The sequence below is a fragment of the Embiotoca jacksoni genome, unplaced genomic scaffold (genome assembly GCF_022577435.1).
Source record: "Embiotoca jacksoni isolate LCO1_2020_lvr unplaced genomic scaffold, fEmbJac1.0.p SCAF_10, whole genome shotgun sequence".
NCBI classification, from domain to species: domain Eukaryota; kingdom Metazoa; phylum Chordata; class Actinopteri; family Embiotocidae; genus Embiotoca; species Embiotoca jacksoni.
In genome coordinates, this window is record NW_027185230.1 from 18,693,345 (window position 1) to 18,709,110 (window position 15,766).

The window sequence follows — 15,766 nt, forward strand, 5'->3', positions numbered from 1 at the left end:
CTTACAAAAAGCAGAGTTTCAGATGTCATTGAGTTGGTAACAGCTCCACTTAAGAGTGATTTTTGTTTTCATAAACTTTTTTCCATAAATGTGTAAAATGATCAAATATCTCAGCAAAACTAAAAGCTTAGAGGAAAAAGTCCACAACCTGAAAACACCTTTTTCTTCCTTCCTCTCCTAGTAATCATCTCACAACCGCTCAGATTCATCTGCTGTCCCTGGATATAAAACTGGATATTAAGCAGTTCAAGCAACAACTTTTTCCCAACAGAAAACCCCCCAAAAAATGTGAGTAGAGTTGAGCTGGAAGCGTCAGAACGAAGAGCTGAACTTGGGTGATACCGTTGTTCAGTGAGGAACACTAAAACCTTAAAGCTCCTTCAAAAACGTGGGAAATGTGCAGTTTCTTTGGTTTACATAGAGGAGAATGATATTCGTGGGAAGGTCCATTTTCCAGTCAGTGATTTCAGAGCTGAAAGCCGTCTCTTCTTCTGAAGCCATCACACTTTGGGACAGAACCAACCGTCTCGTCCCGACAGCAACCAGAATTCACCGGATTCATGCAGTTTGGACAATATGAATCTTAAGTTTTGTTTATATCAGTCAGCTGGAAGAGAGTCACCTGTTACAGTTTCTAACCAACGCACGGTTCAAGTCTCAGTTTTGAGTATGTAAGTGTATCCTCTGGCTCCGCCCACCTCTCTAAACACAGATATTTCCAGTTAGCCATATTTATTTGATTTGCCCGGGCTGTGTGTGGCCAAGCTATTCTCCCCATATCGCCAGAGGAGATGGTTGTTTACACCAAGGTGAAATAAAAGGACAAAGCAACAGGAAATTGGGCAGTCTTTCCCTAAATATCCTCTGGTTAAGCTCAACCGAAAACATCGCCGCCATCAGAGCTCTGTGTGTTTATTTCTGGTCGTGTGGTTTGTTTGTGCAACGTTTCCTTTTTTATTCTGTGTTGAAATGTAGAAGGTCAGACGTGGTTTGACGTGGCACCACGCAGATAAGATTGTTTTGAGATGTGTTTACAAATTGTCATTTTGGCTGTTTTAATGGATTTTAATGACGATTACTTTACTTTTACGTTTGAATTTCTGTGTTGTGCTGAGTGACAGACACGCCGTAGAGGCGACGACGGTACGTACCATCCTGGAGTCGCAGCTGTCGGAGGTACAGGGGGCTCTGGAGGACGTTACACCTGCCCGGCTCACTTTCTCTCGTCACCAGCATCAAGTCGCTGTAGACAAAAACCGTAACCTGAAAGGGACAGAGGGAGGAGGAAGGTTAATAATAGCAGAACAGGAAAGAAGAGGATGACGGCCGGGAGGTGGTGAGGTGGAGGGCCATGCAGCAGCATCTCACTACATCTCGCTCTGCAGCTTGTTGATTATTGACCCTGCGTGTTAAATTATTCCTAAACGTGTCTTCTATCTGCCAGTAAAAGAGAACATGTGCACTTAAAAACCTTTCTGATATACAGTACAATTATTTAAATAGTTTATTGAAACTAGAAACTCATCATACTTCGCATTCATACTATTATGAGTTATTTAAAATTCCCTTCTAACTACGTCATATTTCACAGGAACGTCTGCACTCTGGCCTGCAGATAAACAACACAGTCATACGTGTGACTGCAACAGTATGAATGTGAATCAGAATATCTGTGCAGTCCATGTTACTAAAACTCCTCGGGTCAAAGCTGCTTTCAATTATCTCCAGCATACAGAAGGATGAGCAATACTTTTACATTACAAAATACTAAATTCAACATAATGTCAAATCTGTCTGCTTTTGCAGCCTCAGTTTTACTGAACTGATATTTTATCAATGTAAGAAAAACTATTAAAAGATCTGTTATTAAAATCAGGCAAAAGCAAAGCAATACCATAGCCTGAAAATTATATTTACACCCCCCCAGAACACTTCACACACACACAAACTTCAGGTTGCTTCTTTGCAGATTTCACTGACTGACTTTGAGTTTCGCAACATGCCCCAACTGCCCTCGACCGGCTTTCAGCTTTTGCATTGGTGAGGAGAAGAAAGTCATGCCAGAGAAGCATTCGAATGAGAACGAATGACGACAGGAACAAAGCATGAAGAAATAAGGACACAATTAGTAGAGGATAAAAAAAGAAAAGAACCTAAAGGCCTAAATTTATGCATAACCGCTGCTTTTCATGCAACATAACACACACGCAGTGTAATTCATGGAGATGGGCAGTGTTTCAAGACAATGCTTTTGCTTTGGTGGCTTCCTCTGAAGGATGAGATAGCAGAGAGGGTATTTCTGATGTAGCCAGCATGCGGGTAGAGCGTGTGTGTAGGTGTGTGTGTGTGTGTGTGTGTGTGTGTGTGTGTGTGTGTGTATGCATTCAAGCATGCATGTGTGTAGTTTGAGTGGGTGGATGAGAATGAAGGAGTAAAGTGTAAAGGACAAAGTATGTAAGATGGAAACAGCGGTCATACAGAGAAATATACATATTTATAATATATAACACATACTGCGTAATACACACATTCACACATAATGTGCTGTTCAAATGTGCACAAAAGTTCACACACACACACACACACACACACACACACACACACTCACACTTACTGCTTTGATTCTTTCTTTGTATGTATTTGAACAACAACTTTGTGTCCATCCTAAAATGAATACTGAGCTTGTTATTCAATAAATAAATGAAACATTCATAAATGTCACATATTGTTGAGGTAATCTTTAAGTCATCGAGGTCAAATTAACGCACTTTATTCATGTCACTTTACTCCTGTTTTATAACTGATAAGATTAAAACATGTAATTTGAGTGTAATTACAGCATTCTGTCCCAAACAGATGTTACACTGGCTTTCTGGGATCGCTTTAAATAATGACACTGATTTAATGAGTTTTTAAAAATATTTTTTGATAACTATAAAAAACATAATGAACTTGGTATGTTAATATCAATAATAGTTATTTAATCCACTAAATGCCAATTTGACTTTAGACTAAATCCAACGTCCTGCTTCCCGTTTCTATTCGGACATTACAATAAAAGCGCTGCGTGTTTGTGAGTTCGCCGACCTGATGATCTGAACACAACTGTGGAGAGTGAAGAGTAAAAGCTGCAACAACACGGAGAGGTCATTAAAAACAGCCTCCCTCCTGACAAACACTGGCTGCTAAATATTTGTTTTATGACTGACCCCGCTGAGAGTTCACAATCACATTTCCACGCCAGCAGTTGCTGAACTTCACTGCACTGCAACACAAAGACGATCTGACAAAAGCATCTTCAAGAACTGTGGACAAAAGTCAATTCAATGCATCTTCACTCTTCTGCACATAAGACAGTCGAGTCCCCGAACAAACGATCACCCTCAACACGCTTCTTCTAAAAGAACAATGACATGTCAGACAGTATTCCCTCATACACATCACAAGCTGTTATTTATTGTTGTTGTCCTTTGATTGTAATTAATACTTCTGCTGGAACATTGAAACTCTACTTGTGTCACAAGTTCTCCTTCACATGTATCTACGTGATTATGAACATAATGCAAATCTTAATTCTGTTTCACAGTCCTTATGTCAGAACCAACGACAGCATAAAACACGTGTTTCCTTAATGACTATTTCACCTACAATATTTAAATACTTGTACTCAGAATGAAAGCCAATATTTAGAATAAGCACTTTTACTTGTGGTACAAAAGTTTTACATATTTAATACTTTTTATGATCGAAAAAAACACTTTTCTAAGACACCGTATAATGCCGAATATTCTTGTCAGTGAGCTTAACATCCTGCGAAATGATCATTAATATATATCGAAGGAGCTTAAGTTTCTTTTGACACATAAAACAGAATTTCTCTGTCCGTCAGATCTTCGGCGCTCTCCTTCCTCATCCATTATTTATCTTCCTTGACTCATGTGAACCCAGTAGTTCAGAGTAGTTACAAATTCATAAGAGATGTTCAGACGTCCCCCCCCCCTCTCCTCTCGGGGATGCTGCTTTGCACTTGTTCTCTCTTTTTATATACATGCAGAACTAAAACACACATTTTGACTTCAGATGCGTGTGGGGGCGTCGGACCGTCACTTCTCGTTTGGCTAAATAAACAAACCACATAAGTGGTTGTGACAATCCAACAAAATATTTGCCACAACTCTTTTTGTCTCTTGAAATCTGAGGAGAGGCCCGTCGCCTCTGTAGCCTCTTCAGGAGAGGAGAGGAGAGGAGAGGAGAGGAGAGGAGAGGAGAGGAGAGGAGAGGAGAGGAGAGGAGAGAGCATCAATCGTATTCTATCCATCACATTATAAAGCTTATAATAAAGACGTTTTCCTTTGTGTCAACAGGATTCAGTCCTGCACCACATTTGCGGCCTTGCGGCCGGAGTTTTATTATATATATTATATAAGATGTTTCCACATCAAGATTCCTTTGTGGAAAAGTAAACTGAAGTCGGAGCTACACGATGCACACATACTGTACACACAGGCATTTTTAATATAGTTTGGAAATAATAGACAAAGATATAGACTCATATGAACAACTACTAATGCCACTTACCTTGAGGGAGTGGTGCTTGCTTTCATGTAGGATCATCTCCTCAGATATGATGAGTGCTCGGCTGCACAGGTCAAGAGGCTGCAGAGATACACCAAGGGCACGGATTACAAAGATTTCAGGCTCATTTATTCACAACCAGTATTTTTAAAGTTATTTATCAACAGCAGTGAGTACATTGTGCATTCTTTATGAAACCTCATCAGAAAAATACAAAAACACAATGTCACGTTTGTAATTGACGAGTTAAAAGTTGCTGTACCAAATCCATTCTGGCCCCCAAATCCATTCGATCTGCCTAACGGCAAATAGCACGTCTTTTTCTTCTAGGAAACACGACTGAAAGTGGCTCTATGAAGACGGAGAGTGAGCTGCGACTGAGAGGCAGTTTATGTGTATGTGTGTGTGTGTGTGTGTGTGTGTGTGTGTGTGTGTGTGTGTGTGTGTGTGTGTGTGTGTGTGGTTGAGACACCGACACTTAAAATGAAGTAGCACGCCAACGTAGGAGGAGGGGACTTCCTCTCGAGTCAAGGGTGTGAGGGCCGACTCAAAGTGTGAACATAAGTAACATTTGCATAGCATATGAACCTATGTGAGTGTGTGTGCTGAATATAAGAAGCCCAGATATGTTGCTGTAGCCACAACAACAGTTTTATCACACCAAGGTCTTCATTGGGTTTTTTTTTAACACATTTGCCTCGAGACAATTCATTTTTACTGTCCTGTATGTACATATGCAGAATTGAGCCTTTATCTGGCAATGGTTCATGACTAAACATAACTGGCCTCGGCTTCCTAAACCGGTCACACAGAACAAAAATAAAAATCCTAAACGAGCCCTTCAATTTCACTCATACAGCTCATTTCTTTTCACTGTGTCTCACACATGCAAGCAGGGAAATAACCATCCTGGTTGCTCACATTGTTACACTCTCTCAACAAATACCATTGGCACATGCGCATATCTGAAATATGTTGCTTTTGAAACTCTCATGACTTGCAAAATATTAGAAATTCAGACAGACAGGGATGTGAAAATATGTCCTAACTGCAAACCTCAAATGTCTGTTTTCAGTTTGAGCCAAATGAATGAGGGGGAAAAACACATCAACCATTTATATGGACTTCCCTGTTTGACTTGTGAAGACCAGTTTTCAGAATATCATGGTGACCTGACATAACTACTACAAGTCCGGATGGGAACAATCGCATGTCATCTGGTCTGTACTTTTACTTCAAACTGATAATAATGATAACAGGAGACTTTTTAAGGGATACACTTATTTGCATCCTGTATTAAATATCAAGCAATCGGCAGCCCGACTGTGTCCGAAGGTAAAAAAAAAAATATTTCCCAGTACTGCACTCACTAATTAACAGTATAAAAACTAAGGTGTGAAACCTTTTGATGTGCATTTTGAAGGCTAAGAACATCAATTAAAGGCAGTTTACCAAATCACAAACAATTCACACTTATGGAGATGCGCCATAATTTGCCATCACAACCTTGAAACACACACAAAGCGGCCTACCTGAACAAAGATGGGGAAGATGAGGATCTTCGGCGCCACTTTGACGTATCCATAGTTACCATGTGGAGTGTGTGAGCGGACGATGGTGCAGTTCTGGTAGTTGGCAAAATTGGCGTTCTGCTGCTGTTGGTAGTTTGGTGCGGCGGCGTTAGAGGAGGTGGACGACGCCTTTGATATCTTGGAGTTGTTAGATCGACGTAAGAAGCCGCTGCGGCTGGAGAAACCTCCACCACCACCACCACCACCTCCACCACCACCTCCACAAAAAGCACCCCCACCTCCACTCTGGGGCTGTGGACCAGAGGCCTGCCGTGTGGGGTATAACCTGGAAGCTGTGAAACAAAAAGAAGAAGGTGAAGGTAAAGACACAGACGGCAAATCATTTCTGCAGCTATTTATCATGGGGTGGAGTTATTACTGTTATTTAGCTCAGAGAGATCTCAAATCATTTGAGGGTAGGACACTCATTCACTTTCTTGTGCAGCATTAGATGAGAAGACTGATATCATTTCTGTATCATAAATATGAAGATGAAGCAAAATAAAAGTGTTAGCTTATCTTAACATAAACAGAGCACAACGGGGAAACAGCTCGACGGTTTCTATCCATGTGGCAGCCCACTGTGACATTACCCGTTGATTTGTGAAAGGCCGTTTTAAAGCCTGGAGTCTCTTCAAGGCCTAATATGTAATTAATTACAAATTTATTCTCAAAAGGATGACCAAAACATTGATCAGAAGGAGTGAATTTAGCAAAGGACACCATCATAAAAGTATTTGACTTTGTGATTCAGGAGAGAAGCTGAACCTTTTTGAACGGGAGTCTACTGGAGCCATCACCTAGTGGCCCTCAGTGGAATTGCACTTTAAGGGACCTGTGCAGTTTCTTCACTTTTCAGACCTGGAGACGACGTTCATGTTTATATTACAGATTACAACCAAAAGGTAACAAAATACAGCTGCCAGGACAAAATACATTGAAATAAAAAAATAAAAAGAGAGAGCATCAAAAGTGTCGCATCCATTGTATTTCTAAGGTCAGTTTAATTTGAGGCTCTGATTGAGTGCCAAATGTTAAATTAATTTAATAACATTTATTAAATGAACAATAACCTCAAGTCCAAAATAGAATTAACATTGGGCTACATCCAAAATAATAAAGACCCAAAGCCAACTCAATCAAAGGCTTTGAGCCAGAAACAGTTCGCTGAAGCCTTCAATAAAACACTGTATATCTGAACACTGTAAACGTCTCACCTAATGTCCCCTGGTTTTCTTGGTAAACAGGCCTCAAGATCTGAAAGCAGAATGATACAGAGTTACAGAAACACCAAGCGGGCTCGTTTCAGCAGAATGAAAACTGCCAAAAGACATTTTAAACAATGACAAACCAGATGCCATTGTTTTATCACAAAATATAAAAAATACAATTCTGATCTTATCTTTCTATGACGACGCTGAAGATGTAATGATTAAGATGTGTGGATATAAATGGGTTGCAACAAGGCATATTTATTTATTATCATGAAGACAAATTTCCATTTAAAGGAACATTGTGTATCCTATTCAATCAGAAGGTTTTGTATTTTTTTTTGTGTGTTATATTTGTGTCTGAGACTTTTCTTTCCTGTGTTGCTATGCCGTAAGTTTTAATCTTTTTTCTTTTTTTTTTTTTACTGGCCAACATTTACACAATCATCTGCGATTCCTTGCATGACATTCAGTTTTGGTTTCGAGGGCTCATCTGAACCCATTTTGAATTACAGTGGACTCAGCGAGGCGGCGAGGCTTCCTACTTGTCACAACATATTACAGTCTACCGAGGGAGTAAAGATAGAAAGCTGCCACCATGTCACGTGGTTCAGATTGACACCGCAGGTGGACTCAGACGAAGAATGTCACAAAGATGTATTCAAAGAACACAACAGTAGTTCACTTTTCCGCCAGTTTATTAGGATAAATATTTTAAAGCTCTTTGTTTGTGAACTAAAGTATTGCGTCTGTGTGATATCCACCAACATGACCCATTTCCACAGGGCTTTCAGTATATTTAGCCTGGCCAAAACAAAATCTCATCCAAATTGCTGCCTCGAAGTTGTAGCTATTTTGAAGGGGAAGGTTTATTCGCTATGTTGACGTCTTTTTCCTGAAGCTTGAACCCTCTTCCTTCCAATCACACCGTCATTTCTCAGAATCAGTTTCTGTTCACTCCTTCTAAAATCAATCTGATCTCATGATGTGTCCCTCAGCTGAACCTGAACTTTCAAAAGCACACAGATGAAGATGGACACTGCGTGAGGCACACACAGACAGACACACACACACACACACACACACACACACACACACACACACACACACACACACACACACACACAGCCTCGAGTCACAGACAGACCTACGAGCAACATCACACACAGACAAACAGAAGAAAGAAAGAAAACGTAACTATAAACTCTACATGAGACATTAAAAGGATTCAGTGGTTTATATGTATGAACCAAACTATAAAGATGCTGTAGGATTAAACTAGATTGCGATCAAGTCTCACACACATCCTACATGTTTGTTAACTGGTGGGGGGTTAATAGGTTAGTATTGTATTGTTAAAGAAGTGTTAGCTAAGGAATTCAGATCAGCCTTTTTCATTTAATGCTTTATTTTGTTTTTATAATGAAACCTTTCACCTCCTATACAAAATCACTGAATGCAAATATAAGGACATGGCTGTATAAAATGTCACATGCATGTCATATCGTGCATGTACATGCGTGTTATACTGAAACTGCATATTATGCAATGGACCAGTCTTGGAATATGTGAAGTTTCATAAAGTTATGCATTAAAGAAATAATTTTGTTGAATTCTTTCTCTTTCTTAAATGTCTATTTGGTTTTAAAGTTCTGATATTCACGGCACACAGATAATGTACGTATAGGATATCTGTAAGATAAGTTATGTCAGGTACATAAGCATTGTTTTCTTAATATGAACTGCGTCTGGTAAAAAGTGATGAAACAAATACTGCCAAAGCTTCACATATTACAGGCATATAACGTATTATTAATAGCTATATTTTATATGTTATTATCTGTTCCTTCATATCTACATGGCTCTGAACTATATGCACAGTATGTGGTGTGTTGAAAACATGTCACGAAGCACAAGTCACAGAGACAGCAGGAACCCAAAGGGCCCAGACATACTGCACATACAGTCCATCTATCTATCAGCGCCGGGGAGGTAAGGTAAGGAGACATATCTAGGATGAGCCACCATGTGACCGTAGTGAGGATGAGGAGGGCGGAGAAGATGATGAAGATGCAGCCCACCACCAGTCTGCGGTACCTGGCTTCCGGGGTTGATGGGCGCCAGGATGATGTAGTTGTCCCCGTTGGATGCCTTCACCCTGGTTCCCTTCAGCGTGGCCGTGTGCGGGTGGTGGAGGTGTCGCGGTTTCCCGTCCAGCTCCTCGGCCGACCCCCCCTGCGCCCCCCACCCCAGGGTCCCCATGCCCAGGCCGCTGCTGTTTCCGGCTTCGGAGCCGTTGACCAGCAGCCTGCGGGCAGCGGTGGCACGGTGGTGGGCCGGGAGAGGCGGCACGGCCGGGGGGGTCTTACTCGTGCCCACGTCTGGTGCGCGCCTGCGGGTCGGCGGCGACGGGGCATCGTAGTTGGAGGTGGAGGGTTTGTAGGAGGGCCGGTGGATGAGGCCCTCAAAACTAGGCTTAGCTGAAGGACCGGTGCGCCACACCACCACTATGATTTCATTGGCGCTGTTTCTACAACAAGACAGAGAATTGATGGTTAATCTTGATATTGAAATCTGAAAAAGTCAAATAGAAGCAAAACGTTTAGCTGCATAGCAACCATGAAACAACATGTCAACTATTAAACAACGTCTGTAACTCAAACACTGAAAGAAATATGTGAATCTAATCTGTTATTGAAATTAACTGCATAATAAAAGCATAATTTTACTATAAAAGTCTATGAGACATCTTGATTCTTGACTTTTAATAAAACGCTGACATCACAACATTTAATTGCAAATTACAGCAATTTCCATGTTATTTCCTTGTGTGAATCTCAGATGTGTCATCCAGTGTTGTTCAGGCGGCTCTACAGTATCAGAAAGGCTCAGATCGGCCGATGAAACGCGTTCGGGTGTTTTTGAATCCTCACCGGATGGCGTGGGCTAAATCTGCACATTTCCACTGCTCCACCGGCTGACCGTTGAGCTGCAGGAGCGTGTCGAGCTGCTGCAGGCCGGCCTGATCCGCTGGACCTCCTGCCACAGTGAAGACACAGAACAAGCTCACATCATCACTCATCATTTGTGTTATTCAGGGCTGCAAATTCTTTTTTGTATTACACATGTTGCTTTGGTCTGGGAGGGGCAGAAACAATAACCATGGTTGTTTTTCTGAGGCCAAAATGATGTTTTGAATCCCTTTTATCTTTTCCATACGGATAGTGACTACGTTATCAGCTCACGGGGGCTCGACTCCAAGTTCTTCATTTGACAGGCGGGCTCCCTGTTAACTGCAACACCCTGCTGACAGAGCCAAGGCTGATGCTAATTCACAAAGCTACAACCGGTGGAACAACAAAGTAAATCACCCACAGGTCACATGAAACTTTTAATGCAAGACATATTGATGAGATGCGGAGCTGGAGGGCGACCCACGGAGCGGTCGGCGCTCAAACCACGCGGGCTAAGATGCCTGAGAGCCCGGTGTGGTTCCCTGTTATCCACAGCTTGGCTGCATGTGGTTCCCCTGCTCTCTGTGCCCACATTTCCTGTTTATCTCAACTGTGCCCTCGAGATAACAAACGCAGATAAATCAACGTAAAACCAAAGCAGCCATTATCATGTTATTTACATAGTGACTTTAAATTGGATCAAAGGAGAGTATAAAATATGTTCTGATTTAAGAAAGCACCTGGTTTGACTTCATATACAATGAATAGTGTTGATGTATTGAGTATTATTAAAGCCAGAAATCTACAGTTGGCAGTCCTGTGAATGGATACGTCAGACATAAATCCAATTATATCTGCTTCGGAAAAGTACTGTGATTTATGTTTGAAAAAAGAAATGCAAGTTCAAAGAAAGTTCAGTTTTGTATTATTGTACGTTTCTGAGTAGTGAAAACGTCACATTTGAAAGCACATTTCTTCTAACAACAGTCCAGTTTCGTGACTCGTGCGTGCACAACTTGCCTGGATCGACAGCCTGCACCCTCACCGGGGAATCCGAGCAGATGGTGAATCCGTATCCATCCTTTCCTCGAAGGATGGTCACCTGCACAACACACACACACACACACACACACACACACACACACACACACACACACACACACACACACACACACACAAAGTCAGTTGGTGATCCAAAGATAGGAGCTCTCTCTCTCTCTCTCTCTGCCTCTCGCTACCTGAGGAACCAAATGCAGCATGCTGGTAAAATAATGAACTTCCTTCCTGCAGGACTATTAAGTAGATTTGTATTCTGCTTCTACTTCCTATTAAAAGTGTTTTGACAGCAGTTTCCCAGTGAACCCAATTAGCTGAGTTAGTGGGAAAAACAACTCCAGCGATAAGAGGAGAGACATTCCTTGTCCAGCAGTTGGGGAATAATGGAATAAACCCAATCTACCAAAAGCAGACAGCCTATTAATTCATATCTAGGTATACTTAGGGTACAGTTAGTATGTCCATCCATGTTAATAATAAATATTTCATCACCAACTGCCACAAAAAAAACAGTAAACGATGTGACACAATGCTGATGGTTCTTTCCCATCGTCTCTCTTTCTCTTTCTGTCAAACACTCAGTACCTGCACCCGAAGGTCGGAGCCAAAGTCAACAAAGTTTCATCCAAAACATCTCACTTTCCATCTCATCTGCTACCGACCAGGAGTCCAAAACACACACAGATATCCCTCCACTACTCCCCCTCACCCCCCCCCCCCCTCTCTCTCTCTGTCACTCTTTATTCCTGCAGCAGATCAAAACTACACATACTGTATCTGAATTACAAAGTCCACCCACGAGCAAGATGCAGCAACTTGAAGAAAGACGGTATTTATTCGGGGGCCTGGAGCTCGAGATGACCCTAAAATGTCGCGGTTTCTTAGAGTCCGCTGGTTTTATGCGCCCCGTGACACACCGTCGCAGGCGACCACTCCTCAACCGTATTCCTGTAAAGCCTCGGTCCCTTCAATCCGTCTCTATTTCTGTGTACCTCCAAACTGACAGCGCCATGAAAATAACAATCACGCTGCGGAGAAAGACAGCTGACTTTGTTGCCATACAAACGCATGTGTTGCATCATTGATGTGGCAAAAAGTTGTTGTTTTCTTTATATCTTTTAGCAGTGGCCAAAGTCACCAAAGGCACACTGCATAATTAGAAAAGATATGCATGCAGCATGTTAGGGCACACGCATATGTACACGCACACGCACACGCACTCATCTTCATTCCTGACCGTGCCAAGAAAGCACAGACGTTGTTATATATTCTTAAATTGCCGCAGATCTCTGTGTTCGTGGAGATTTCTGAATGAAGACCGATAAAGTGATGACAGTAAAAGTCAGTCTGAGTGACAAACCTGGCAAAAAAACAAACAAAAAAACAAGGTGACGACAGAGACCGAAGATATATAGAAACCCCCCCAAAAAAAACAACAACAGAGAAGAAGAGATGATCAAACAGCGGAGATCAAACTGATTAAATAATGTTGAAAGAGGGCAGCGGGGCTCCAAAAAGTGGCCGAGACGGAGCACATGACAAAGACAAATAGAACAGCAGATGGCATGAAAGAAAAGATTTCGCTGGAATTAAGGAAGACAAACATCAAACAGTCATAAAACATTTGGAAAGAGCAGCTTGAAATTTAAAACGAGACATAAATCAGGGAGAAGCAATGACTGCGAGGCGCAACTCTCTCCATCACGCCTCATCTCTGCCTGGTTTTATCAGACATCGCGTACTTTTGAAGTCCAGCTGACTAATTTGGACAGATTTATCCAAAGTCCAGAGCCTTTACAGCGCTAATTAAATTTGTCAGCATAGCGCAGTCCAAGCACTTTGACTCTGGTCTGGTTGGTGAAAGCAGTCCGACTACTAAATAAAAGCAGAGGGATTATTTTCAAACTGTAACAGAAAAGAGGAAAATACCCTGGGAGGAATCCAAGAGGATCAGAATAAATGCACTGTAAGGGATTTCTTTTTTTTTTTTCAGTCCATCAATCACAATAAATATTAGGGGGGAAATGAATGGAGATAAACGGATGGGAAAACTTGCCAGCTTGCATTAAATATTTAAATTGTATGAGCTGGGCCTTATTGATGAATGAATAATTCAATCGCAGAAAGAACGAAGATTTTTTTTTTTTAACATTGCTGTAATAAATTTAGATCCAACTGAAGAGAGAGAACCCTTTGACCCATGTGTTCATCCTCTCGACACCTCAGGGCAGACATCTTGCAGAAATCCTGCCAATCACCAGCTGATGAGAACGTCTTGCCTTCCTTTCCATCGGTGCAGAGGTGGAAACAGCAACTGCTGACAAACAGGATCCAGCAACCACACACGTCATATCCATATGTGCTCAGACGGTGTAATCTGGGTCAGTGGGTTCAGGGACGAGGACAGACACACACACACACACACACACACACACACACACACACACACACACACACACACACACAGATCTGACTCAAATGTCAAGCTGTATTTTTGTCAGCTCAGAAACTACAAACATTCTCAAGCTGTGACTGCAGTCGTCTCTTCTGTATTTTCCACCCTGTATTCTCTCTGGTCTTTTATAGTCTAATCTTTTCTTATCCTTTTATGTGCACAAAGTGGCCCAAAGTGAGAAAAAGTTCATGTCGCTGCAAATATTTGTCAGCTCGCTCTGAAGTAACACACATCCTTTAACGTCTCCTGCATTCGCTCGCGGACAGCTGTTCTTTCTGTTCGACGCGCAGGCGAAAGTGCATTTTCTCCTGCAGGCCGACACCAGCATCCAGCAGTGTGCAAACAGAGACAACAGCACTTCAGCTGCTCGTATCCTGTCTTTGTGTGACACCGTTTGTACGCTAATTATGCTGTTTAAGTTGTTTACATTATGGTACTTCGTTTGTTTTGCAAATAAATAAAAGCACCAATCAGAGGTTGCAACGGTTCAACTTTTCATTCATTGTCTCTCACACAGTGAGAGGAAGACATCCATCCAGCACAGTATTGCTGTATTTTGTATGCCAATATTGTATCGTTGTTAACTGCAATTAGTATTGAAATTTTAGATTATGAATAATTAAATAAAGTTGTCTGCCTGATTGATAATCCGCTAAAAGTGACTGAAAACGAAGTTTTCCTTTGGGGACATAATTTGGATGTGAAAAAATTGTGAATCAATCACAATATATGTTGTCGCAAAACGTCTAAAACTGGAATAACATCGTCCTGTGGGGCCTTCTGGTGATTCCCACACATACTGTAAAGTTAATGCACTTTACCCCCCCCCCCCCCTCTCTCTTCCCCTTCCCCTCTCCCCTCTCTTTTTAACACACACACCTGAGGCAGCCTACATCCGATGCAGAGGTGGCACAGCCCGTGGATGGTGTGCATCACACCTCCTCCTCCTCCTCCTCCTCTTCCTCCCCCCTCTCCAGTGTTCAAGTCCGCAGCCAACACACACACACTACGCCGCTGGCTGTCCACCTGGACGGCCGCTCTGCACCCCGAGTATCGCCACAGCTTCCTCTGTGCGGCCGAGTGCGTCCTTCTGGGGCTGCGCTCCGGCGACTGGGTGGACTTCAGGGTGTTGTGGATCATCTCTACGCCGACAGCTGCCCACAGAGAATCCGTGGTGCCGTTCGTCTGGCAGCGTGCAGGTTAGAGTCCGGTTGATGTGGCTCTTGATAATAATATTTCCAGCAAGTTTTTTACCTTGCTGGAAAACAAACAGGAATCTGTCGAGGGTAACAAAAGCGGTCTTTGGAGATTTCCTTTCAGCCAAACTGGCCCCAGTCTGCATCAACTCCCCCCCAAATGATTCAAGATTCAATTTTCTTGTCCTTTCTGCAAAATTGGTATCACGCTGCCGCTGACCTCCAACTGCACTTTCTTTCCTTTCACAGTTTGTGAGTAAAGACTCCAGTCATCAATGTACAATCCTGTGAGCAAGTTCAGTCTGCAGCCGTACGTCTTTCTGCCTTGTCTTCAGTTAAATCTTCCTTTCTTCTGTCCTTCTGTCCTCCTTTCTTGCATCCGTCCTGCCCTGTCACACACCGTCCAGCTCCCTGCTCCGTGGCCTGAACAGCAGAAGTTGCAGCAGCGCCTGAGATCAGCTGTACGAGTGTGAGGCGGCGTCATGGAGGCGAGACTGGCGCTGGCTCGGCCTGCTCGGGCCACACTGTAGCTCCTGGCAGGGGCGCTCATGGGAACTCTTCAACAGCAGAAGAATAGGAGGAAGTGCCTCCCACCGCTACCCCCCCCCACCTCCTCCACACACACACACACATACACACACACAGACGCACTTACGCATACCTCGCCACCCTACAGCCAGGACAGCTTTGTGTGTCTGCCCCCGATAAGGCCGGTTTGCTTCCTGAGTCCACACTGTGAGGCTGTGAG

At 42.6% G+C, this 15,766-nt stretch overlaps 1 protein-coding gene across 6 annotated transcripts in view; it reads right to left on the bottom strand.

The window, feature by feature from the left end:
• Positions 1-15,766, bottom strand: part of rgs3a (regulator of G protein signaling 3a) — a 119,616-nt gene that overhangs the window by 65,481 nt on the left and 38,369 nt on the right. For 5 of the 6 annotated variants that reach the window (XM_069171579.1, XM_069171598.1, XM_069171592.1 and 2 more), the window contains 7 exons: positions 11,332-11,413; positions 10,291-10,396; positions 9,455-9,887; positions 7,364-7,403; positions 6,108-6,439; positions 4,579-4,656; positions 1,152-1,263 (listed from right to left, as the gene is read on the bottom strand). In XM_069171579.1, the coding sequence (XP_069027680.1) occupies positions 1,152-1,263; positions 4,579-4,656; positions 6,108-6,439; positions 7,364-7,403; positions 9,455-9,887; positions 10,291-10,396; positions 11,332-11,413 (1,183 nt within the window). Of the gene's footprint in view, positions 1-1,151; positions 1,264-4,578; positions 4,657-6,107; positions 6,440-7,363; positions 7,404-9,454; positions 9,888-10,290; positions 10,397-11,331; positions 11,414-14,701; positions 15,465-15,766 lie in introns of those variants that run through there. The other variant, XM_069171585.1, reaches the window with a different exon arrangement.